The sequence below is a fragment of the Oncorhynchus kisutch genome, linkage group LG11 (assembly GCF_002021735.2).
Source record: "Oncorhynchus kisutch isolate 150728-3 linkage group LG11, Okis_V2, whole genome shotgun sequence".
NCBI lineage: Eukaryota > Metazoa > Chordata > Actinopteri > Salmoniformes > Salmonidae > Oncorhynchus > Oncorhynchus kisutch.
The window spans coordinates 82,601,666-82,628,826 of NC_034184.2; the positions used below are offsets into that span (position 1 = coordinate 82,601,666).

The following is a 27,161-nucleotide window of genomic DNA, read 5'->3' on the forward strand; positions in this document are numbered from 1 at the left end:
ATATGAGATGAGTATGTAAACAAAGTGGCATAGTTAAAGTGGCTAGTGATACATGTATTACATAAGGATGCAGTAGATGATATAGAATACAGTATATACGTATACATATGAGATTAATAATGTAGGGTATGTAAACATTATATTAGGTAGCATTGTTTAAAGTGGCTAATGATATATTTTACATCAATTCCCATCAATTCCCATTATTAAAGTGGCTGGAGTTGAGTCAGTGTGTTGGCAGCAGCCACTCAATGTTAGTGGTGGCTGTTTAACAGTCTGATGGCCTTGAGATAGAAGCTGTTTTTCAGTCTCTCGGTCCCAGCTTTGATGCACCTGTACTGACCTCGCCTTCTGGATGATAGCGGGGTGAACAGGCAGTGGCTTGGGTGGTTGCTGTCCTTGATGATCTTTATGGCCTTCCTGTGACATCGGGTGGTGTAGGTGTCCTGGAGGGCAGGTAGTTTGCCCCCGGTGATGCGTTGTGCAGACCTCACTACCCTCTGGAGAGCCTTACGGTTGTGGGCGGAGCAGTTGCCGTACCAGGCGTTGATACAGCCCGACAGGATGCTCTCGATTGTGCATCTGTAGAAGTTTGTGAGTGCTTTTGGTGACAAGCCGAATTTCTTCAGCCTCCTGAGGTTGAAGAGGCGCTGCTGCGCCTTCTTCACGATGCTGTCTGTGTGGATGGACCAATTCAGTTTGTCTGTGATGTGTACGCCGAGGAACTTAAAACTTACTACCCTCTCCACTACTGTTCCATCGATGTGGATAGGGGGGTGTTCCCTCTGCTGTTTCCTGAAGTCCACAATCATCTCCTTAGTTTTGTTGACGTTGAGTGTGAGGTTATTTTCCTGACACCACAGGAAAATGTTGGTAATCAAGCCTACCACTGTTGTGTCGTCCGCAAACTCGATGATTGAGTTGGAGGCGTGCATGGCCACGCAGTCGTGGGTGAACAGGGAGTACAGGAGAGGGCTCAGAACGCACCCTTGTGGGGCCCCAGTGTTGAGGATCAGCGGGGTGGAGATGTTGTTGCCTACCCTCACCACCTGGGGGCGGCCCGTCAGGAAGTCCAGTACCCAGTTGCACAGGGCGGGGTCGAGACCCAGGGTCTCGAGCTTGATGACGAGCTTGGAGGGCACTATGGTGTTAAATGCCGAGCTGTAGTCGATGAACATCATTCTCACGTAGGTATTCCTCTTGTCCAGATGGGTTAGGGCAGTGTGCAGTGTGGTTGAGATTGCATCGTCTGTGGACCTATTTGGGCGGTAAGCAAATTGGAGTGGGTCAAGGGTGTCAGGTAGGGTGGAGGTGATATGGTCCTTGACTAGTCTCCAAAGCACTTCATGATGACGGATGTGAGTGCTACGGGGCGGTAGTCGTTTAGCTCAGTTACCTTAGCATTCTTGGGAACAGGAACAATGGTGTCCCTCTTGAAGCATGTGGGAACAACAGACTGGGATAGGGATTGATTGAATATGTCCGTAAACACACCAGCCAGCTGGTCTGCGCATGCTCTGAGGGCGCGGCTGGGGATGCCGTCTGGGCCTGCAGCCTTGCGAGGGTTAACACGTTTAAATGTTTTCCTCACGTCGGCTGCAGTGAAGGAGAGTCCGCATGTTTTAGTTGCGGGCAGTGTCAGTGGCACTGTATTGTCCTCAAAGCAGGCAAAAAAGTTATTTAGTCTGCCTGGGAGCAAGACATCCTGGTCCGTGACAGTGCTGGATTTCTTTTTGTAATCCGTGATTGACTGTAGACCCTGCCACATACCTCTTGTGTCTGAGCCGTTGAATTGAGATTCTACTTTGTCTCTATACTGACGCTTAGCTTGTTTGATTGCCTTGCGGAGGGAATAGTTACACTATTTGTATTCGGTCATGTTACCAGACACCTTGCCCTGATTAAAAGCAGTGGTTCGCGCTTTCAGTTTCACGCGAATGCTGCCATCAATCCACGGTTTCTGGTTTGGGAATGTTTTAATCGTTTCTATGGGAACGACATCTTCAACGCATGTTCTAATGAACTCGCACACCGAATCAGCGTATTCGTCAATGTTGTCGTCTGACGCAATACGGAACATATCCCAGTCCACGTGATGGAAGCAGTCACATCTTATGATTCAATCAGTCACATCTTATCATTGAATCAGTCACATCTTACGATTGAATCAGTCACATCTTATGATTCAATCAGTCACATCTTATGATTCAATCAGTCACATCTTATCATTGAATCAGTCACATCTTATGATTCAATCAGTCACATCTTATGATTCAATCAGTCACATCTTATCATTGAATCAGTCACATCTTATCATTGAATCAGTTCCCTGTATTTCAAACCTGATCTAACATGTGTTTTGTGCATTGTGTAGGGGGGGTATTACTGTATCTGTGTAATTCTAACCTGATCTAACATGTGTTTTGTGCATTGTGTAGGGGGGGTATTACTATATCTTTGTAATTCTAACCCTGTCTAACATGTGTTTTGTGCATTGTGTAGGGGGGGTTTTACTATATCTGTGTAATTCTAACACAATCTGTGTTCTGTAGGAGGTGAGTTCCCTGAAGACTTCTCCATCCTGACCACCCTCAGGCCCAAGGCCGGCCTCCAGTCCTTCCTGCTGTCTGTCTACAGTGAGCAGGGTGTGCAGCAGCTGGGGGTGGAGGTGGGACGCTCACCCGTCTTCCTGTATGAGGACCAGAGTGGCAGGCCCGCTCCTGAGGGCTACCCGCTGTTCCGCTCTCTCAACCTGGCCGACGGAAAGTAAGTCAAGACTGAGCTACCACTACTGCTGCTGGTTGGTCTCACAGAGACCAGGGAGAGAGACGGAGGGAGGGAGACCATCGCTGCTCACAGAGACCAGGGAGAGAGACGGAGGGAGGGAGACCATCGCTGCTCACAGAGAACAGGGAGAGAGACGGAGGGAGGGAGACCATCTCTGCTCACAGAGAACAGGGAGAGAGACGGAGGAAGGGAGACCATCGCTGCTCACAGAGAACAGGGAGAGAGACGGAGGGAGGGAGACCATCTCTGCTCACAGAGAACAGGGAGAGAGATGGAGGGAGGGAGACCATCGCTGCTCACAGAGAACAGGGAGAGAGAGAGAGGGAGGGAGAACATCTCTGCTCCCAGAGAACATAGAGAGGGAGAGAGGGAGACCATATCTGCTTACAGAGACCAGGGAGAGGGAGACCATCTCTGCTTACAGAGACCAGAGAGAGGGAGACCATCTCTCTTTACAGAGACCAGGGAAAGGGAGACCATCTCTGCTTACAGGGACCAGGGAGAGGGAGAGAGGGATACCATCGCTGTTTACAGAGACCAGGGAGAGGGAGACCATCTCTGCTTACACAGACCAGGGAGAGGGAGACCATCTCTGTTTACAGAGACCAGGGAGATGGATACCATCTCGGTTTAGAGAGACCAGGGAGATGGATACCATCTCTGCTTACAGAGACCAGGGAGAGGGAGACCATCTCTGCTTACAGAGACCAGGGAGAGGGAGACTATCTCTGCTTACAGAGACCAGGGAGATGGATACCATCTCTGTTTACAGAGACCAGGGAGAGGGAGACCATCTCTGCTTACAGAGACCAGGGAGAGGGATGTTGGGGAGGGAGGAAGGAGGAGGGCTGGTTAAAGACTGAAAACAGAGCTTAGTTAACTTTGTGTGTGTCTCTTCACTCAGACTCTATTCATACTCAAACCCTGGTGCAACCCTCTCTAGAATATATACTTTAGCCATGTCATGTGCAAGGAGCTCTCTGATTGGAGTGGTTATGGTCCTGGGTTGCAGCACGGGGGATAGGAGGGGTTATGGTCCTGGGTAGTCGCAGCAGTATGGGTGATAGGAGGGGTTATGGTCCTGGGTAGTAGCAGCAGTATGGGGGGATAGGAGGGGTTATGGTCCTGGGTAGTAGCAGGAGTATGGGGGGATAGGAGGGGTTATGGTCCTGGATAGTAGCAGCAGTATGTGGGATAGGAGGGGTTATGGTCCTGGGTAGTAGCAGCAGTATGGGGGGATAGGAGGGGTTATGGTTAGGGGGGTCCTGGATAGTAGCAGCAGTATGTGGGATAGGATGGGTCAAAGACAGTGGATTAGTGGGGAGCAGCAGGGACTATCATGGGGAACCTGACGTCGGCCATGAACCCTGTCCCTCATTTTTCTTTAAAGAGGGAAACGTGGAGGAGTGATTGTGGGGGCAGGATGAAAGAGGAGAGGTACGTTAACCTTACAGTATTAACCTCCTGGATTACCTCATCCAATCAGATTCCTTGCAGAGAGTCTCTTAGCTTCCGTCAGTGCCTGTCTGATGCTCTGCATTCAGAAACCCCAGAATTCTCCCTGGGAACTGCGGCTTAGAGTACAGGAGCCTGTGGCGACCAAAGGGTTTTATTGTGTTTCTTTGGGTTATTTAGGCAGACACGCCTTGGGTTGTGTTTTTTGGGGGGGACAGTATGTTTTCTTGGGCTTGACGAGAAGCTGTAACTCAGTCAGTGGACATTTTGACCTAGGTAGATGTAAGAATGATATATTCCACTTAAAGTATAATGTTATTAAGATATATCAAAGGGCCCTTACGAGAGAAAATATGTGTTTTTGTGAGAGTTTTGTACAACGTCTTCTTATAAGATCTTAGTGCTCCATCCAATGAAAGAAAGACCATGCTGCCATTCTAACACAGAGAAAAAATATATACCATGCTGCTATTCTAACACAGAGAAAGAATACATACCATGCTCTCATTCTAACAACACAGATAAATAATTCATACCATGCTGACATTCTAACACAGAGAAAGAATACATACCATGCTCTCATTCTAACAACACAGATAAATAATTCATACCATGCTGCTATTCTAACACAGAGAAAAAATATATACCATGCTGACATTCTAACACAGAGAAAAAATACATACCATGCTGACATTCTAACACAGAGATAGAATATATACCATGCTGACATTCTAACACAGAGATAGAATATATACCATGCTGACATTCTAACAAAGGAGATGATCGTGGACTTCAGGTAACAGCAGAGGGAGCAGCCTCCTATCCACATCGACGGGACAGTAGTGGAGAAGGTGGAACGTTTTAAGTTCCTCAGAGTACACATCACGGACAAACTGAAATGGTCCACCCACACAGACAGTGTGGTGAAGAAAGCACCTCTTCAACCTCAGGAGGCTGAAGAAATTTGGATTGTCACCGAAAACACTCTCAAACGTTTACAGATGCACAATCGAGAGCATCCTGTCGGGCTGTATCACCGCCTGGTACGGCAACTGCTCCGCCCACAACCGTAAGGCTCTCCAGAGGGTAGTGAGGTCTGCACAACGCATCACCGGGGGCAAACTACCTGCCCTCCAGGACACCTACACCACCCGATGTCACAGGAAGGCCAAAAAGATCATCAAGGACAACAACCACCCGAGCCACTGCCTGTTCACCCCGCTATCTTCCAGAAGGCGAGGTCAGTACAGATGCATCAAAGCTGGGACCGAGAGACTGAAAAACAGCTCCTATCTCAAGGCCATCAGACTGTTAAACAGCCACCACTAACATTGAGCGGCTGCTGACAACATACTGACAACATACTCAAATCTCTGCCCACTTAAATAATAAATAATTGGATGTAATAAATGTATCAATAGTCACTTTAAACAATGCCACTTTATATAATGTTTACATACCCTACATTACTCATCTCATATGTATATACTGTACTCTATACCATCTACTGCATCTTGCCTATGCCGTTCGGCCATCACTCATCCATATATTTACATGTACATATTCTTATTCATTCCTTTACACTTGTGTGTATAAGGTAGTTGTTGTGAAATTGTTAGATTACTTGTTAGATATTACTGCACGCACAAATAAATAATTCATACCATGCTGACATTCTAACAACACAGAGAAATAAATCATACCATGCTGACATTCTAACACAGAGAAATAATTCATACCATGCTGACATTCTAACAACACAGATAAATAATTCATACCATGCTGACATTCTAACACAGAGAAATAATTCATACCATGCTGACATTCTAACAACACAGAGAAATAAATCATACCATGCTGACATTCTAACACAGAGAAATAATTCATACCATGCTGACATTCTAACAACACAGAGAAATAATTCATACCATGCTGACATTCTAACAACACAGATAAACAGTAGCCCCCACTCGCCTAATCCTCACTGACTAGGCTGTAAATAATGCTGCCTACCCACATGCCCCAGCCCCCCATTGTTTTATAGCGATGCAGTTTACTGGACATGCCTAGTTGACCAGTGAAAAAAGGATAGTATTGCTCTAGTGTCATTCAAAGCGAAGGAATTCAAACATTTCCAAGGCACCTGTGGAAGTAGCCGTCAGATGTGCGAGAGCATTTCATTTGTAAGTATAAATAAAAAAATAGGAAAAAAAGAACAGAATATTAACAGAATATTTATTCTGTAGCCAATTTGTAATACACTGGAATGATGCATAATTGGCTGACAAACGCAAATGCTTGGGTTTCTATCATAATGAGAGATATACAGGACGAGTATTGTCATCCGAGGGCAGCCATTTTGATCAGTATTACTGACTGTTGGTTCTTGAACACTGGTCACTTTAAAAATGATTTTCACTCATCAATCTACACACAATACCCAGTAATGACAAAGCAAAAACAGGTTTTTATACATTTGAAAAAAAAATAATATCAAAAATCATCCTCCCCAGGCTCCTCTCTCAGGCTCTTCCTCCTCTCTCCTTCTCCTCCAGATCCTCTTCCTCCCCCTTCTCCTCTCTCAGGCTCTTCCTCCTCTCTCCTTCTCCTCCGGATCCTCTTCCTCCCCAGGCTCCTCTCTCAGGCTCTTCCTCCTCTCTCCTTCTCCTCCGGATCCTCTTCCTCCCCCTTCTCCTCTCTCAGGCTCTTCCTCCTCTCTCCTTCTCCTCCGGATCCTCTTCCTCCCCCTTCTCCTCTCTCAGGCTCTTCCTCCTCTCTCCTTCTCCTCCGGATCCTCTTCCTCCCCCTTCTCCTCTCTCAGGCTCTTCCTCCTCTCTCCTTCTCCTCCGGATCCTCTTCCTCCCCCTTCTCCTCTCTCAGGCTCTTCCTCCTCTCTCCTTCTCCTCCGGATCCTCTTCCTCCCCCTTCTCCTCTCTCAGGCTCTTCCTCCTCTCTCCTTCTCCTCCGGATCCTCTTCCTCCCCCTTCTCCTCTCTCAGGCTCTTCCTCCTCTCTCCTTCTCCTCCGGATCCTCTTCCTCCCCCTTCTCCTCTCTCAGGCTCTTCCTCCTCTCTCCTTCTCCTCCGGATCCTCTTCCTCCCCCTTCTCCTCTCTCAGGCTCTTCCTCCTCTCTCCTTCTCCTCCGGATCCTCTTCCTCCCCCTTCTCCTCTCTCAGGCTCTTCCTCCTCTCTCCTTCTCCTCCGGATCCTCTTCCTCCCCCTTCTCCTCTCTCAGGCTCTTCCTCCTCTCTCCTTCTCCTCCGGATCCTCTTCCTCCCCCTTCTCCTCTCTCAGGCTCTTCCTCCTCTCTCCTTCTCCTCCGGATCCTCTTCCTCCCCCTTCTCCTTTCTCAGGCTCCTCCTCCTCTCTTCTCCTCCGGATCCTCTTCCTCAGGACAGTGTTTTGACTGTGCGCCTCCAGCTCTCTCTTGCTCTCTCCCGACACACACTTTCCACAATGTTCAACACGTCTGTCATGCCGAGTAACCCAGAAGGAGGATTAAGTTTAATGAGTTTAATGAGTTTAATGAGTATAATCCAGTGTTAAACAGAGGAGGCCATAATGTCCTGGAGGGGGCTCAGGAGGTGTTGGGTACACGCGTGGCCACGTCGGGTAACCCTTTTGAGTTCGTCCCAAATGGCACCCTCTTGTTTAGTGTTATGGTCAATAGGGTGTAGGGTTTCCTTTTGAGACGCAAACAATGTTCTGTCTGTTTGTGGAGGTTTTTGTTAGTCTGGTTAAAACCTGCTGTTTCAATTGGTGAACGCACCATTCAGTCTGGTCACAGCAGGGTTTTGGCAGCAGTCTAATCTGATTGTACAGTATCTAACCATGCGTCTCTGTGTTGCTCTTGTTCCCTCTAACAGGTGGCATCGTGTGGCCATCAGTGTGGAGAAGAAGACGGTCACCGTCATCGTGGACTGTAAACAGAAGATCACCAAACCCCTCCTCAGGGGTGACCGTGCCTCCGTCAACACCGAAGGGATCACCGTGTTCGGAACCAGGATCCTTGACGAAGACGTCTTCCAGGTAAAGACAGGATGTTGGATAGGATGCTGGGCTGTACATTCTGCTTGGTTGCTGTAACATGGTGATGTTAACCTCATCCCCAGTCTAATTATGCATAGCGCATATAAGCCTGGAACAGCAATGACTCAAATCTGTCGTGTGTGGGAGTAAAAGAGGTGCACAAATACACTGAACAAAAATATAACCAAGTGTTGGTCCCATGTTTCAATATAAGATCCCGGAAAAAGCTTATTTCTCTCAGATGTCTTTACTTCCCTGTTAGTGAGCATTTCTCCTTTGCCAATATAATCCATCCACCTGACAGGTGTGGAATATCAAGAAGCTGATTAAACTGCATGATTGTTACACAGGTGTACCTTGTGCTGGGGATAATAAAAGGCCACTCTAAAATGTGAAATTTTGTCACACAACACAATGCCACAGATGTCACAAGTTTAGAAGGAGTGTGCAATTAACATGCTGACTGCAGGAATGTCCACCAGAGCTGTTGCCAGATAATTTTATATTCATTTCTCTACCATAAGCCTCCTCATTTTTGAGAATTTGGCATAAATGTGTATGACAGAGTGATCCTGTTCCCGGCAATATCTAGCAACTTCATAGACCAACGATCAACAGCCTGATCAACTCCATGTGTTGCGCTGTGTGAGGCAGATGGTGGTCACACCAGATACTGAATGATTTTATGATCTACAACCTACATTTTTTTAAAGGCGTCTGTGACCAACAGATGCATATCTGTATTCTTTTGAAATCCATAGATTAGGGCCTAATGAATTTATTTCAATTGACTGATTTCCTTAAACAGTTGAAGTCAGAAGTTTACATACACCTTAGCCAAATACATTTAAACTCAGTTTTTCACAATTCCTGACATTTAATCCAAGTAAAAAAGTCCCTGTCTTAGGTCAGTTAGGATCACCACTTTCTATTAAGAATGTGACAGAATAATAGTAATAATTCATATTTTTTGTTCAGTGTATCTTTGTCCTTGTTGACTTTAAGAGGAATCCAGAATCACAGGTGTCGTTGTATCAGTTGCAGTTCATCCTTGTTGATATTTAATCAGCTCTGGTTGTGTATGACTTGATGACTCATTGACATAGAGACAAACATGCAGGAGGAGGCTGTGTGAAATACATAGCATTCAGTCTTGCACCTAGGGTGTTCATTTTTAACTATGAATAAAATGGTATGCTCTGAATGTTTATTGGCTTATACGGTGTTGTGTCTCTTTAGAATCTGAACAACAGAGATGCAATGTCTGTATTTCTTTGGGGTAGAATACGAGAAACGTCTAATTTGTTTGTACATCAAACAATCAAATTCATTTGGCCTTTTTCAGTTCTGCCCACACATTTTCTATAGGATTGAGGTCAGGGCTTTGTGATGGCCAATCCAATACCTTGACTTTGTTGTCCCTAAGCCATATTGCCACAACTTTGGAAGTATGCTTGGGGTCATTGTCCATTTGGAAGACCCAAGCTTTAACTTCCTGACTGATGTCTTGAAATGTTGCTTCAATATATCCACGTAGTGTTCCTTCCTCATAAAGCCATCTATTTTGTGAAGTGCACCAGTCCCTCCTGCAGCAAAGCACCCCCATAACATGATGCTGCAACCCCCGTGCTTCACAGTTGGGATGGTGTTCTTCAGCTTGCAAGCCTCCCCCTTTTTCCTCCAAAAATAATGATGGTCATCATGGCCAAAAAGTTATATTTTTGTTTCATCAGACCAGAGGACATTTCTTCAAAAAGTACGATCTTTGTCCCCATGTGCAGTTGCAAACCATAGTCTGGCTTTTTTTATGGCCGTTTTGGAGCAGTGGCTTCTTCCTTGCTGAGTGGCCTTTCAGGTTATGTTGATATAGGACTCGTTTTACTGTGGATATAGATACTTTTGTACCTGTTTCCTCCAGCATCTTTACAAGATCCTTTGCTGTTGTTCTGAGATTCATTTGCACTTTTCACACCAAAAAACGCTCATCTCTAGGAGACAGAATGCGTCTCCTTCCTGAGCCTTATGACGGCTGCGTGGTTAACTCTCTGTTGTGTAGCTGTCTATCTGTTATGTAGCTACTCTATCTCTCTATGTACCTATCTCTCTGTTGTGTTGCTATCTCTCTGTTGTGTAGCTACCTCTCTGTTGTGTTGCTATCTCTCTGTTGTGTTGCTACCTCTCTGTGGTGTAGCTACCTCGCTGTTGTGTTGCTACCTCTCTGTTGTGTAGCTATTTATCTGTTGTGTTGCTACCTCGCTGTTGTGTAGCTACCTCGCTGTTGTGTTGCTACCTCTCTGTTGTGTAGCTATATTGCTGTTGTGTAGCTATCTCGCTGTTGTGTAGCTATCTTGCTGTTATGTAGCTATCTCTCTGTTGTGTAACTGTCTCTCTGTTGTGTAGCTGTCTCTCTGTTGTGTAGCTATCTCTCTGTTGTGTAGCTTTCTTGCTGTTATGTTGCCATCTCTCTGTTGTGTAGCTATCTCTCTGTTGTGTAGCTATCTCTCTGTTGTGTAGCTATCTCTCTGTTGTATAGCTATCTCGTTGTTGTGTAGCTATCTCTCTGTTGTGTAGCTATCTCTCTGTTGTGTAGCTATCTCTCGGCTCTTGTTGCTCTGCTCTATTACAAAATGAGCAGTGCTGAGTGCACACCTCCATGACCATGTTTGAGTCCCAAATGGCACCCTATTCCCTATATAGTGCACTACTTTTGTGGACCCTGGTCAAAATAGTGAATAGCTGTCTATTGCTGAGGTCAGTAGACTTGGGTAGCTTGATGTTAAACCTCTGGTAGGCTACTAAAACCCTGTAAGCTTGTTATTAAATATCTAGGCCTAAACCTTCTGTTAGACAGAGTGGAACTTCTGGGGTGATGGGTTCACTGAAGACAACGCTGGCCTGTAGGAATGTTTTGTTGTCCACTGTCTGTAGGTGCTTTTCATTTGAAGGAGAAAATAGAAGTTAAAATGTCACTGAAGCTACGAGGGAAATACTTTTGCTCTGCTGTAATAAACTGGTTTTAGTGGTTAACGAGTAGTGTTTTGTGGCCTAAAAAGTGTAATCTGAGCATGATGTTTACATAGTTTACATGTTTACAAAGTTTACATGTTTACATAGTTGACATGTTTACATAGTTGAAATGTTTACATAGTTGACATGTTTACATAGTTTACATAGTTTACATGTTTACATAGTTGACATAGTTTACATGTTTACATAGTTGACATAGTTTACATGTTTACATAGTTTACATAGTTTACATGTTTACATAGTTCACATGTTTACATAGTTTACATGTTTACATAGTTTACATAGTTTACATAGTTTGCATGTTTACATCGTTTACATGTTTACATAGTGTACATGTTTACATAGTTTACATATTTTACATAGTTTACATGTTTACATAGTTTACATATTTGCATAGTTTACATAGTTTACATGTTTTCCTGAAGGAACTTCATTTGTGCTAGTTTGTTCCTGGCGTGATGTTTGACCCACACTAGTAATGGTGACCTCCATTCCATCTTCTCCTCTGTAGTCTCAGAAATTCTACTCTTATGTTCTAGTGTTTTAGCTGTGTTTGATCTCTCTGGGTCCCCAGTTCAGGCAGGGGTGGACGGTCAGAGGAATGTAAATAATAACTGATTGTCTTGTGAGGGGGAGATAAAGGTCACCACCCTGGATGCAGGGGACAGGTCACCACCCTGGTGTGGATACAGGGGACAGGTCACCACCCTGGTGTGGATGCAGGGGACAGGTCACCACCCTGGTGTGGATGCAGGGGACAGGTCACCACCCTGGATGCAGGGGACAGGTCACCACCCTGGTGTGGATACAGGGGACAGGTCACCACCCTGGATGCAGGGGACAGGTCACCACCCTGGATACAGGGGACAGGTCACCACCCTGGTGTGGATGCAGGGGACAGGTCACCACCCTGGTGTGGATGCAGGGGACAGGTCACCACCCTGGTGTGGGTGCAGGGGACAGGTCACCACCCTGGATACAGGGGACAGGTCACCATCCTGGATACAGGGGACAGGTCACTACTCTGGATACAGGTTACAGGTCACCACCCTGGATACAGGGGACAGGTCACCACCCTGGTGTGGGTACAGGGGACAGGTCACCACCCTGGATACAGGGGACAGGTCACCACCCTGGATACAGGGGACAGCTCACCACCCTGGTGTGGGTGCAGGGGACAGGTCACCACCCTGGATACAGGGGACAGGTCACCACCCTGGATACAGGGGACAGGTCACCATCCTGGTGTGGATACAGGGGACAGGTCACCACCCTGGATACAGGGGACATGTCACCATCCTGGATACAGGGGACAGGTCACCACCCTGGATACAGGGGACAGGTCACCATCCTGGTGTGGATACAGGGGACAGGTCACCACCCTGGATACAGGGGACAGCTCACCACCCTGGATACAGGGGACAGGTCACCATCCTGGTGTGGATACAGGGGACAGGTCACCATCCTGGTGTGGATACAGGGGACAGGTCACCACCCTGGATACAGGGGACAGGTCACCATCCTGGATACAGGGGACAGGTCACTACTCTGGATACAGGGGACAGGTCACCACCCTGGTGTGGGTACATGGGACAGGTCACCACCCTGGATACAGGGGACAGGTCACCATCCTGGTGTGGATACAGGGGACAGGTCACCATCCTGGTGTGGATACAGGGGACAGGTCACCACCCTGGATACAGGGGTCAGGTCACCACCCTGGTGTGGATACATGTCACCGTTTTACTTGCGTTTAAGAGTAGTTGGAGGCCACGGAAGGAGTGTTGTACAGTATTGAAGCTTGTTTGGAGGTTAGATAGCACAGTGTCCAAGGAAGGGCCAGAAGTATACAGAAGGGTGTCGTCTGTGTAGAGGTGGATCAGGGAATCGCCCGCAGCAAGAGAAACATCATTGATGTATCCAGAGAAAAGAGTCTGCCCAAGAATTGAAACCTGTGGCACCCCCATAGAGACTGCCAGAGGACCGGACAACATGCCCTCCGATTTGACACACTGAACTCTGTCTGCATAGTAGTTGGAGAACCAGGCAAGGCAGTCATTAGAAAAACCGAGGCTACTGAGTCTGCCGATAAGAATATGGTGATTGACAGAGTCGAAAGCCTTGGCCAGGTCGATGAAGACGGCTGCACACTACTGTCTTTTATCGATGGCGGTTATGATATCGTTTAGGGCCTTGAGCTGTTGGCCGAGGTTGGAGTAGCCAGGAGGAAGGCATGGCCAGCCATTGAGAAATACTTGTTGAAGTTTTCGATTATCATGGATTTATCGGTGGTGACCGTGTTACCTAGCCTCAGTGCAGTGGGCAGCTGGGAGGAGGTGCTCTTGTTCTCCATGGACTTTACAGTGTCCCAGAACTTTTTGGAGTTAGAGCTACAGGATGCAAATTTCTGCTTGAAAAAGCTAGCCTTTGCTTTCCTGACTGTGTGTATTGGACTTCCCTGAACAGTTGCATATCGCGGGGACTATTCGATGCTATTGCAGTCCGCCACAGGATGTTTTTGTGCTGGTCGAGGGCAGTCAGGTCTGGAGTGAACCAAGGGCTATATCTGTTCTTAGTTCTGCATTTTTTGAACGGAGCATGCTTATCTAAGATGGTGAGGAGGTTACTTTTAAAGAATGACAAGGCATCCTCAACTGACGGGATGAGGTCAATATCCTTCCAGGATACCCGGGCCAGGTCGATTAGAAAGGCCTGCTCGCAGAAGTGTTAGAAAGGCCTGCTCGCAGAACTGTTGCTGGGTCTCATCCTAACCTGACTGTTGCTGGTTCTCATCCTAACCTGACTGTTGCTGGGTCTCATCTTAACCTGACTGTTGCTGGGTCTCATCCTAACCTGACTGTTGCTGGGTCTCATCCTAACCTGACTGCTGCTGGGTCTCATCCTAACCTGACTGCTGCTGGGTCTCATCCTAACCTGACTGCTGCTGGGTCTCATCCTAACCTGACTGCTACTGGGTCTCATCCTAACCTGACTGCTGCTGGTTCTCATCCTAACCTGACTGCTGCTGGTTCTCATCCTAACCTGACTGCTGCTGGTTCTCATCCTAACCTGACTGCTGCTGGTTCTCATCCTAACCTGACTGCTGCTGGTTCTCATCCTAACCTGACTGCTGCTGGGTCTCATCCTAACCTGACTGCTGCTGGTTCTCATCCTAACCTGACTGCTGCTGGTTCTCATCCTAACCTGACTGCTGCTGGTTCTCATCCTAACCTGACTGCTGCTGGGTCTCATCCTAACCTGACTGCTGCTGGGTCTCATCCTAACCTGACTGCTGCTGGTTCTCATCCTAACCTGACTGCTGCTGGTTCTCATCCTAACCTGACTGCTGCTGGGTCTCATCCTAACCTGACTGCTGCTGGGTCTCATCCTAACCTGACTGCTGCTGGTTCTCATCTTAACCTGACAGCTGCAAGTCTCTTGGGGTATGTCTCTATAAGCTTGGCACATCTAGCCACTGGGATTTTTGTCCATTCTTCAAGGCAAAACTTCTCCAGCTCCTTCAAGTTGGATGGGTTCCGCTGGTGTACAGCAATCTTTAATAAGTCATACCACATATTCTCAATTGAATTGAGTTCTGGGCTATGACTAGGCCATTCCAAGACATGTCAATGTTTCCCCTTAAACCACTTGAGTGTTGCTTTAGCAGTATGCTTAGGGTCATTGTCCTGCTGGAACTTTGTCCCTGACCTGTTTGGAGAGCTCCTTGGTCTTCATGGTGCCACTTGCTTGGTGGTGTCCCTTAAATCAATTTAAATTACAGGTTGTAATGCAACAAAATAGGGAAAACGCCAAGGGGGAGGAATACTTTCACATGGCACTCTAACCCTGACTGTGGGCCTACTCTGATGCTGCCCTGTTATCACCCTGCTGATTTGGGGTGTGGTGTGGAGAGAGCGTCAGTGGTCCGGTTGTTTAGAGCGTCAGTGGTCAGGTTGTTTAGAGTGTCAGTGGTCAGGTTTTTAGAGTGTCAGTGGTCAGGTTGTTTGGAGCGGAGCATCAGTGTGTCAGGTTGTTTAGAGTGTCAGTGGTCAGGTTGTTTAGAGCGTCAATGGTCAGGTTGTTTAGAGTGTCAGTGGTCAGGTTGTTTAGAGTGTCAGTGGTCCGGTTTAGAGCGTCAGTGGTCAGGTTGTTTAGAGTGTCAGTGGTCAGGTTGTTTAGAGTGTCAGTGGTCAGGTTGTTTAGAGTGTCAGTGGTCCGGTTTAGAGCGTCAGTGGTCAGGTTGTTTAGAGTGTCAGTGGTCAGGTTGTTTAGAGTGACAGTGGTCAGGTTGTTTAGAGTGTCAGTGGTCAGGTTGTTTAGAGTGACAGTGGTCAGGTTGTTTAGAGTGTCAGTGGTCAGGTTGTTTAGAGTGTCAGTGGTCAGGTTGTTTAGAGCGTCAGTGGTCAGGTTGTTTAGAGCGTCAGTGGTCAGGCTGTTTAGAGTGTCAGTGGTCATGTTGTTTGGAGCATCAGTGTGTCAGGGTGTTTGGAGCGTCAGGGTGTTTGGAGCATCAGTGTGTCAGTGTGTTTGGAGCGTCAGGGTGTTTGGAGCATCAGTGTGTCAGGGTGTTTGGAGCATCAGGGTGTTTGGAGCATCAGTGTGTCAGGGTGTTTGGAGCGTCAGGGTGTTTGGAGCATCAGTGTGTCAGTGTGTTTGGAGCGTCAGGGTGTTTGGAGCATCAGTGTGTCAGGGTGTTTGGAGCATCAGGGTGTTTGGAGCATCAGTGTGTCAGGGTGTTTGGAGCTTCAGTGTGTCAGGGTGTTTGGAGCATCAGGGTGTCCGGGTGTTTTTCAGCGTCAGTGTGTCAGGGTGTTTGGAGCATCAGTGTGTCAAGGTGTTTGGAGCATCAGTGTGTCAGGGTGTTTGGAGCATCAGTGTGTCAGGGTGTTTGGAGCATCAGGGTGTCAGGGTGTTTGGAGCGTCAGTGTGTCAGGGTGTTTGGAGCATCAGTGTGTCAAGGTGTTTGGAGCATCAGTGTGTCAGGGTATTTGGAGCGTCAGTGTGTCAGGGTGTTTGGAGCGTCAGTGTGTCAGGGTGTTTGGAGCATCAGGGTGTTTGGAGCATCAGTGTGTCAGGGTGTTTGGAGCTTCAGTGTGTCAGGGTGTTTGGAGCTTCAGTGTGTCAGGGTGTTTGGAGCTTCAGTGTGTCAGGGTGTTTGGAGCATCAGTGGGTCAGATGTCTCTGGCCCTGTGTCTGTCTGTCTGTCTCCAGTCTGGGCCTGGACTTGGTCTCTGGCCCTGTGTCTGTCTGTCTGTCCCCAGTCTGGGCCTGGACTTGGGGGTCTCTGGCCCTGTGTCTATCTGCCTGTCCTCAGTCTGGGTCAGGACTTGGGGTCATTGTCTCTGGCCCTGTGTCTGTCTGTCCCCAGTCTGGGCCAGGACTTGGGGTCTCTGGTCCGTGTTTGTGTACAGACAGCCTTCACTCAGGCATGTCCTAATTAAAGCTGACTCTAGGCAGGGTTCAAGCCACTCTCTGTTGGTGTATGGGTGACAAATGAGGAAATGCGTGTCAACTTAATTTAGACCCCAGGTTGATCTCAGCTTGATTTCTCCTGTGTTTTCTCCGACCCCCCCCTAACCCCTCCATCCCACTCACCCCCCACACCTCACGTCTCACCCCCCACACCTCACGTCCCACCCCCCTACATCTCCCCCCCCCCCTCCATCCCTCCACCCCCTCACCCCCTACCATCTCCCCCCCAACCCCCCCCCCTCCATCCCTCCATCCTCCACACGTCACGCCCCACCCCTCCATCCCTCCACCCCCTCACCCCCTACCATCTCCCCCCCAACCCCCCCCCCCCCTCCATCCCTCCATCCTCCACACGTCACGCCCCACCCCTCCACCCCCTCACCCCCTACCATCTCCCCCCCAATCCCCCCCCCCCCCCACCACCACCCCACCTCTCCCTCACCCGTCCAGACTCCTTAGCACACTGCTTCAATGCTAATGCCCAGTTTGCAGGCCAATCCTGGTTTTCACGGTCTACTGACTGGTTTTCACGGTCTACTCCCCTAACCCAGCATCGCCGGGTTAGGGGAGGGTTTGGCCCAGCATTGTCCGGGTTAGGGGAGGGTTTGGCCCAGCGTTATCCGGGTTAGGGGAGGGTTTGGCCCAGCATCGTCGGGTTAGGGGAGGGTTTGGCCCAGCATCATCGGGTTAGGGGAGGGTTTGGCCCAGCATCATCGGGTTAGGGGAGGGTTTGGCCCAGCATCGTCGGTTTAGGGGAGGGTTTGGCCCAGCGTTGTCCGGGTTAGGGGAGGGTTTGGCCCAGCGTTGTCCGGGTTAGGGGAGGGTTTGGCCCAGCGTTGTCCGGGTTAGGGGAGGGTTTGGCCCAGCATCGTCGGTTTAGGGGAGGGTTTGGCCCAGCATTGTCGGGTTAGGGAAGGGTTTGTCCCAGCGTTGTCCGGGTTAGGGGAGGGTTTGGCCCAGCGTTGTCCGGGTTAGGGGAGGGTTTGGCCCAGCGTTGTTCGGGTTAGGGGAGGGTTTGGCCCAGCATCGTCGGGTTAGGGGAGGGTTTGTCCTTGTCCCTTCATGCTCTAGCAACTCCTGTGGCTGGCCATGCAAGATGACACAGTCGCCAGGTGTAAGTTGTTTCCTCTGACATTGGTGCAGCTGGCTTCCGGTGTAAGCGAGCAGTGTGTCAAGAAGCAGTACGGTGCTTGGCAGGGTCATGTTTCGGAGGACGCGTGGCTCTCGACCTTCGCCTCTCCCGAGTCCGTACGGGAAGTTGCAGCGATGGGACAAGAATGTAACTACCAATTGGATACCATGAAATTGGGGAGGGAAAAGGGGATAAAAAAATTAAAAGGTGCACCTGATTTAACTCACATTGAGTACCCTCAAAGTATCCCGGAGTATACTACCTCCTCCCACCTCAACCAAAAAACCCAAACTGTTTCAGAAGTTATTATCTCTACCAATACCAGTTGGATTTCATCGCCCATTTAGGAGCAGGTTTAATTGGTGTACAGGAAGCAGGTTGAATTGGTGTACAGGAAGCAGGTTGAATTGGTGTTCAGGAGCAGGTTGAACTGGTGTTCAGGAAGCAGGTTTAATTGGTGTTCAGGAAGCAGGTTTAATTGGTGTTCAGGAGCAGGTTAATTGGTGTTCAGGAAGCAGGTTTAATTGGTGTTCAGGAGCAGGTTTAATTGGTGTTCAGGAAGCAGGTTTAATTGGTGTTCAGGAGCAGGTTAATTGGTGTTCAGGAGCAGGTTAATTGGTGTTCAGGAGCAGGTTAATTGGTGTTCAGGAGCAGGTTAATTGGTGTTCAGGAGCAGGTTAATTGGTGTTCAGGAGCAGGTTAATTGGTGTTCAGGAGCAGGTTAATTGGTGTTCAGGAGCAGGTTTAATTGGTGTTCAGGAAGCAGGTTTAATTGGTGTTCAGGAGCAGGTTAATTGGTGTTCAGGAAGCAGGTTTAATGAGATCTGCATTGCCTTTTGTTCTTATTTCCTGTCACAACAGTACAGAGCCTCACAATCTCTGCTGACATTTTTATAATCTCAGGTTGATTCTGTGATTGTCCTCCAGCTTGCTGTGCTGTAGATTGTCAATACTGCACATCCATCCATGTTTGTCTGCCTGTGGTCTTCCCACTGCTCAGACAGCACACATGGATTCCAGGTGTTTCTTCTGTTTGTCCTCCTGATGGTACATGTTTGTTTGATTTCGCTGCCTGGCTTGGTAAACCCCTGTGGTATGAATAATAATGTACTTACCCAGCCAAGAGTCTAAACTTGATTTTTCTCTGTGTCCTGTGGATGTGTGTCCTGTGGATGTGTGTCCTGTGGATGTGTGTCCTGTGGATGAATGTGCTGTTGATTAATGTGTTATGGATGTGTGTCCTGTGGATGTGTGTCCTGTGGATGTGTGTCCTGTGGATGTATGTCCTGTGGATGTATGTCCTGTGGGTAAATGTCCTGTGGATGTGTGTCCTTTGCTTGAATGTCCTGTGGATGAATGTCCTGTGGATGAATGTGCTGTTGATTAATGTGCTATGGATGTGTGTCCTGTGGATGTATCTCCTGTGGATGAATGTCCTGTGGATGTATGTCCTGTGGGTAAATGTCCTGTGGATGAATGTGCTGTGGATGAATGTCCTGTGGATGAATGTGCTGTGGATGAATGTCCTGTGGATGAATGTCCTGTGGATGAATGTGCTGTGGATGAATGTGATATGGATGAATGTCCTGTGGATGAATGTCCTGTGGACGAATGTCCTGTGGATGAATGTCCTGTGGATGAATGTCCTGTGGATGGATGTCCTGTGGGTGAATGTCCTGTGGATGAATGTGCTGTGGATGAATGTCCTGTGGATGAATGTCCTGTGGATGAATGTCCTGTGGGTGAATGTCCTGTGGATGAATGTCCTGTGGATGAATGTCCTGTGGTGATGTGTCAAGCTGTTTAATGAGTAGGCTAGAATCACATTCCCTTTCCCTTACTACCACTGCCAGCATGAGGAGTCTGAGAAAACACTGTGTCTCTTTTAGAGGCTGATGGGATAACATGTTATCTGACATATGGGTTTGATGTTCTGTCTATCTTCTTCCCAGTATCACCTCATTTCCTGTGAATATGATCTGATGATAGTTAGCTTTTTGCTTTAGTACAGAGATCAATAGTCATCAAATTTGTGAGTAAATTTAAACATATTATTTAACCTTTTTAAATGTTCATGTTAGATTTTTAACATCGGTACATACAATATCATACTGTGTCTATCTGCTAACTCTTAGCTATAGGAAGGGTTGGAGATAAACGTGATTTCCCACAACTAATCCTTCTTTGTTTCCTTACCTTCCGCAGGGTGACATCCAGCAGCTGCTGATTGTGTCTGATCCTAAAGCAGCTTATGACTACTGTGAACACTACAGCCCCGACTGTGAAACTCCCCACGGCCACTCCTTACAGGCCCAGCAGCCTGAAGATCAGGTCAGTATTCTGAGGGCCAGAGGACCACATGGTTCTGGATGGGGGGACCCACTGGCCCCCAGTGTAAGTGAGTGGACCAAGACCCATTCTGGCAGTGCCAGCTCTTGAGTGTTAGTCGTCATGTACAAAATCAAATATCCCAGACACACAGGACATATAAAGTCAGTCATCTCTCTTAGAACATCATTAGAGAGAGGGGTGTGTCTTAGAGCATCATGAGAGAGAGGGGTGTGTCTTAGAACATCATTAGAGAGAGGGGTGTGTCTTAGAACATCATTAGAGAGAGGGGTGTGTCTTAGAGCATCATTAGAGAGAGGGGTGTGTCTTAGAGCATCATTAGAGAGAGGGGTGTGTCTTAGAACATAATTAGAGAGAGGGGTGTGTCTTAGAACATCATTAGAGAGGGGTGTGTCTTAGAACATCATTAGAGAGAGGGGTGTGTCTTAGAACATCATTAGAGAGGGGTGTGTCTTAGAACATCATTAGAGAGAGGGGTGTGTCTTAGAACATCATTAGAGAGGGGTGTGTCTTAGAACATCATTAGAGAGGTGTGTCTTAGAGCATCATTAGAGAGAGGGGTGTGTCTTAGAACATCATTAGAGAGGGGTGTGTCTTAGAACATCATTAGAGAGGTGTGTCTTAGAACATCATTAGAGAGAGGGGTGTGTCTTAGAACATCATTAGAGAGAGGGGTGTGTCTTAGAACATCATTAGAGAGAGGGGTGTATTTCAACATCGTTAGAGGGAGATGTTTATTTCAACATCATTAGAGGGAGGCGTGTATTTCAACATCATTAGAGGGACGTGTGTATTTCAACATCATTAGAGTGACGTGTGTATTTCAACATCATTAGAGGGAGGTGTGTATTTCAACATCCTCTCACTGAACAAGTTCCACAGACATGTGACTAACAGAAATTGATTAATGTGTCCCTGAACAAAGGGGGGTTAAAATCATAAGTAACAGTCACTATCTGGTGTGGCCACCAGCTGCATTAAGAACGGCAGTGCATCTCCTCCTCATGGACTGCACCAGATTTGCCAGTTCTTGCTGTGAGATGTTACCCCACTTTTTCACCAAGGCACCTGCAAGTTCCCAGATATTTCTGGGGGGATTGGCCCTAGCCCTCACCCTCCGATCCAACAGGTCCCAGACGTGCTCAATGTGATTGAGATCCGGGCTCTTCGCAGACCATGGCAGAACACTGACATTCCTGTCTTGCAGGAATTCACGCACAGAACGAGCAGTGTGGCTGGTGGCATTGTCATGCTGGAGGGTCATGTCAGGAAGAACCTGCAGGAAGGGTACCACATGAGGGAGTAGGATGTCTTCCCTGTAACGCACAGTGTTAAGATTGCCTGCAATGACAACAAGCTCAGTCCAATGATGCTGTGACACACCACCCCAGACCATGACAGACCCTCCACCTCCAAATTGATCCCGCTCCAGAGTACAGGCCTCGGTGTAAAGCTCATTCCCCTTGTGAGACAATCGCGACTCATCAGTGAAGAGCACTTTTTGCCAGTCCTGTCTGGTCCAGCGACGGTGGATTTGTGCCCATAGGAGATGTTGTTGCCGGTGATATCTGGTGAGGACCTGCCTTACAACGGGCCTACAAGCCCTCAGTCCACCCTCTCTCAGCCTATTGCAGACAGTCTGAGCACTGATGGAGGGAATGTGCGTTCCTGTTGTAACTCAGGCAGTTGTTGTTGCCATCCTGTACCTGTCCCGCAGATGTGATGTTCGGATGTCCCGATCCTGTGCAGGTGTTGTTACACGTGGTCTGCCACTGCGAGGACGATCAGCTGTCCGTCCTATCTCCCTGTAGCTCTGTCTTAGGCATCTCACAGTACGGACATTGCAATGTATTGCCCTGGCCACATCTGCAGTCCTCATGCCTCCTTGGAGCATGCCTAAGGCACGTTCACGCAGATGAGCAGGGACCCTGGGCATCTTTTTTTTGGTGTTTTTCAGAGTGAGTAGAAAGGCCTCTTTAGTGTCCTACATTTTCATAACTGTGACCTTAATTGCCTACCGTCTGTAAGCTGTTAGTGTCCTAACGACCATTCCACAGGTGCATGTTCATTAATTGTTATGGTTCATTGAACAAGCATGGCAAACCGTGTTTAAACCCTTTACAATGAGGATCTGTGAAGTTATTTGGATTTTTATGAATTATCTTTGAAAGACAGGGTCCTGAAAAGGGGACGTTTCTTTTTTTGCTGAGTTTAGTATGATGTGACAACAAAATGCACTAAATCATTCTTATCACAAGAGCAGCAGGGTTTTCCGTTATTATGACTCATTTATACACCCATTAGAACAGAACAACACCCATTAGAACAGAACAACACCCCGTAAAACAGAACAACACCCATTAAAACAGAACAACACCCATTAAAACAGAACAACACCTACTAAAACAGAACAAGACCTATTAAAACAGAACAACACCTATTAAAACAGAACAACACCCATTAAAACAGAACAACACCTATTAAAACAGAGCAACACCTATTAAAACAGAGCAACACCCATTAGAACAGAACAACACCCATTAGAACAGAACAACACCCATTAAAACATAACAACACCCATTAAAACAGAACAACACCCATTAGAACAGAACAACACCCATTAAAACAGAACAACACCTATTAAAACAGAACAACACCTATTAAAACAGAACAACACCCATTAAAACAGAACAACACACATTAAAACAGAACAACACCTATTAAAACAGAGCAACACCTATTAAAACAGAACAACACCCATTAAAACAGAACAACACCCATTAAAACAGAACAACACCCATTAGAACAGAACAACACACGGTAAAAGAGAACAACACCCATTAAAACAGAACAACACCCATTAAAACAGAACAACACCTATTAAAACAGAACAACACCTATTAAAACAGAACAACACCCATTAAAACAGAACAACACCCATTAAAACAGAACAACACCTATTAAAACAGAACAACACCCATTAAAACAGAACAACACCCATTAGAACAGAACAACACCCATTCAAACAGAACAACACCCATTAAAACAGAACAAGACCTATTAAAACAGAACAACACCTATTAAAACAGAACAACACCCATTAAAACAGAACAACACCCATTAGAACAGAACAACACCCATTCAAACAGAACAACACCCATTAAAACAGAACAACACCTATTAAAACAGAGCAACACCTATTAAAACAGAACAACACCCATTAAAACAGAACAACACCCATTAGAACAGAACAACACCCATTCAAACAGAACAACACCCATTAAAACAGAACAACACCTATTAAAACAGAACAACACCTATTAAAACAGAACAACACCCATTAGAACAGAACAACACCCCGTAAAACAGAACAACACCCATTAAAACAGAAGAACACCCATTAAAACAGAACAACACCCATTAAAACAGAACGACACCCATTAAAACAAAAATACACCCATTATTAAAACACTTTAAACCCACAACTGAACAATAGGTTAGACCACAAGAGGGCAGACACCTCTAACAGTCTACTGTAGATAGATATGAATGTATCTCGGAAGAGAGAGACCTCTAACAGTCTACTGTAGAGAGATATTAATGCCCCCACTCTCCTGGAAGCTCCAGTCCTTACCCAGAGTGCCTTGCTCTTGGTGCCTTGCCAGAGCAGTGTCAGGATGTAAATCTGCTGAGTTTCTTGGATGGGATCTTCTCTCTCTCTTTTCCTCTTTCTCTCTCTCTCTCTCTCTCTCTCTCTCTCTCTCTCTCTCTCTCTCTCTTTCCTCTCTCTCTCTCTCTCTCTTTTCCTCTCTCTCTTTTCCTCTCTCTCTCTATCTCTCTCTCTTTCCTCTCTCTCTCTCTCTCTCTCTCTTTCCTCTCTCTCTCTCTCTCTCTCTCTCTCTCTCTCTCTCGCTTTCCTCTCTCTCTCTCTCTCTCTCTCTCTCTCTCTCTCTCTCTCTCTCCTCTCTCTCTCTCTTTCTCTCAATGTTCAATTTAAGGGGATTTATTGGCATGGGAAACTTATGTTTACATTTCCAAACCAAGTGAAATATCTCTCTCTCTCTCTCTCTCTCTCTCCTTAGTCCCATTATCAGCTCAGCAGCTGGACTGGGTCTAACATTGATTCATCTCTGAAGTATGAAATGCTTTTAACCCATATCAAACAGTCAAGTTAAACCTCTCTAACTGTTTTGTAAAAAGAAAAAAAGTTAACAATGATCAAATCATGTGAAATATACATTCAGGTGTACACAGTTTACATTGCATCATTGAATAGTCAGTTAAACATCTGGAGAGAACTACTACCGTTCATAGTAAATCCTCTTTCCATTGCCCACTTCCTCTGAGTCATAAGATTGTGTTTTATTCAGTTCACTGGGGATGGTGTTAATGACAGTCAGCCATTCACACATACACCTCCTCAGTGTAACCACACGTATAAACCACACATATAAACCCCATATAAACCATATATAAACCCCATATAAACCATATATAATCCACATATAAATCAAATCAGCCTAAAACCCAGCCTAAAAAACCCAGCCTAAAACCCAGCCTAAAACCCAGCCTAAAAAACCCAGCCTAAAAAACCCAGCCTAAAACCCCAAACAGCAAGCAATGCAGGTGTAGAAGCACGGTGGCTAGGAAAAACTCCCTAGAAAGGCCAAAACCTAGGAAGAAACCTAGAGAGGAACCAGGCTATGTGGGGTGGCCAGTCCTCTTCTGGCTGTGCCGGGTGGAGATTATAACAGAACATGGCCAAGATGTTCAAATGTTCATAAATGACCAGCATGGTCGTATAATAATAAGGCAGAACAGTTGAAACTGGAGCAGCAGCACGGTCAGATGGACTGGGGACAGCAAGGAGTCATCATGTCAGGTAGTCCTGGGGCATGGTCCTAGGGCTCAGGTTCTCCGAGAGAGAGAAAAAAAGAGAGAATTAGAGAGAGCATATGTGGGGTGGCCAGTCCTCTTCTGGCTGTGCCGGATGGAGATTATAACAGAACATGGCCAAGATGTTCAAATGTTCATAAATGATCAGCATGTTCGAATAATAAGAAGGCAGAACAGTTGAAACTGGAGCAGCAGCACGGCCAGGTGGACTGGGGACAGCAAGGAGTCATCATGTCAGGTAATCCTGGGGCATGGTCCTAGGGCTCAGGTCCTCCGAGAGAGAGAAGGAGATAATTAGAGAACGCACACTTAGATTCACACAGGACACCGAATAGGACAGGAGAAGTACTCCAGATATAACAAACTGACCCTAGCCCCCCGACACATAAACTACTGCAGCATAAATACTGGAGGCTGAGACAGGAGGGGTCAGGAGACACTGTGGACCCATCCGAGGACACCCCCGGACAGGGCCAAACAGGAAGGATATAACCCCACCCACTTTGCCAAAGCACAGCTCCCACACCACTAGAGGGATATCTTCAACCACCAACTTACCATCCTGAGACAGGGCCGAGTATAGCCCACAAAAGCCAACCCAGACAGGATGACCACATCAGTGAATCAACCCGCTCAGGTGACGCACCCCTTCCAGGGACGGCATGAGAGAGCCCCAGTAAGCCAGTGACTCAGCCCCTGTAATAGGGTTAGAGGCAGAGAATCCCAGTGGAAAGAGGGGAACCGGCCAGGCAGAGACAGCAAGGGCGGTTCGTTGCTCCAGAGCCTTTCCGTTCACCTTCCCACTCCTGGGCCAGACTACACTCAATCATATGACCCACTGAAGAGATGAGTCTTCAGTAAAGACTTAAAGGTTGAGACTGAGTTTGCGTCTCTGACATGGGTAGGCAGACCGTTCCATAAAAATGGAGCTCTATAGGAGAAAGCCCTGCCTCCAGCTGTTTGCTTAGAAATTCTAGGGACAATTAGGAGGCCTGCGTCTTGTGACCATAGCGTACGTGTAGGTATGTACGGCAGGACCAAATCAGAGAGATAGGTAGGAGCAAGCCCATGTAATGCTTTGTAGGTTAGCAGTAAAACCTTGAAAACAGCCCTTGTTTTGACAGGAAGCCAGTGTAGAGAGGCTAGCACTGGAGTAATATTATCCAATTTTTTGGTTCTAGTCAGGATTCTAGCAGCCGTATTTAGCACCAACTGAAGTTTATTTAGTGCTTTATCCGGGTAGTGACAAAAGCATGGATTCATTTTTCTGCATCATTTTTGGACAGAAAGTTTCTGATTTTTGCTGTCCTTGAAATGGTCTTGATATGTTCTTCAAAAGAGAGATCAGGGTCCAGAGTAATGCCGAGGTCCTTCACAGTTTTATTTGAGACGACTGTACAACCATTAAGATTAATTGTCAGATTCAACAGAAGATCTCTTTGTTTCTTGGGACCTAGAACAAGCATCTCTGTTTTGTCCGAGTTTAAAAGTAGAAAGTTTGCAGCCATCCACTTCCTTATGTCTGAAACACATGCTTCTAGCAAGGGCAATTTTGGGGCTTCACCATGTTTCATTGAAATCTACAGCTGTGTGTCATCCGCATAGCAGTGAAAGTTAACATTATGTTTTCGAATAACATCCCCAAGAGGTAAAATATATAGTGAAAACAATAGTGGTCTTAAAACGGAACCTTGAGGAACACCGAAATTTACAGTTGATTTGTCAGAGGACAAACCATTCACAGAGACAAACTGATATTTTTCCGACAGATAAGATCTAAACCAGGCCAGAACCAATTTGGGTTTCCAATCTCTCCAAAATAATGTGGTGATCGATGGTATCAAAAGCAGCACTAAGGTCTAGGAGCACGAGGACAGATGCAGAGCCTCGGTCCGATGCCATTAAAATGTCATTTACCACCTTCACAAGTGCCGTCTCAGTGCTATGATGGGGTCTAAAACCAGATTGAAGCATTTCGTATACATTTTTTGTCTTCAGGAAGGCAGTAAGTTGCT

General features: G+C 46.9%; 1 protein-coding gene across 1 annotated transcript in view; it reads left to right on the forward strand.

Annotated features, from left to right (window-relative positions):
* LOC109875786 (collagen alpha-1(XI) chain-like) overlaps positions 1-27,161 on the forward strand; it is a 241,229-nt gene that overhangs the window by 15,684 nt on the left and 198,384 nt on the right. The window contains 3 exon segments of the mRNA XM_031836411.1: positions 2,553-2,766; positions 8,108-8,270; positions 20,107-20,232. Coding sequence (XP_031692271.1) covers positions 2,553-2,766; positions 8,108-8,270; positions 20,107-20,232 — 503 coding nt within the window.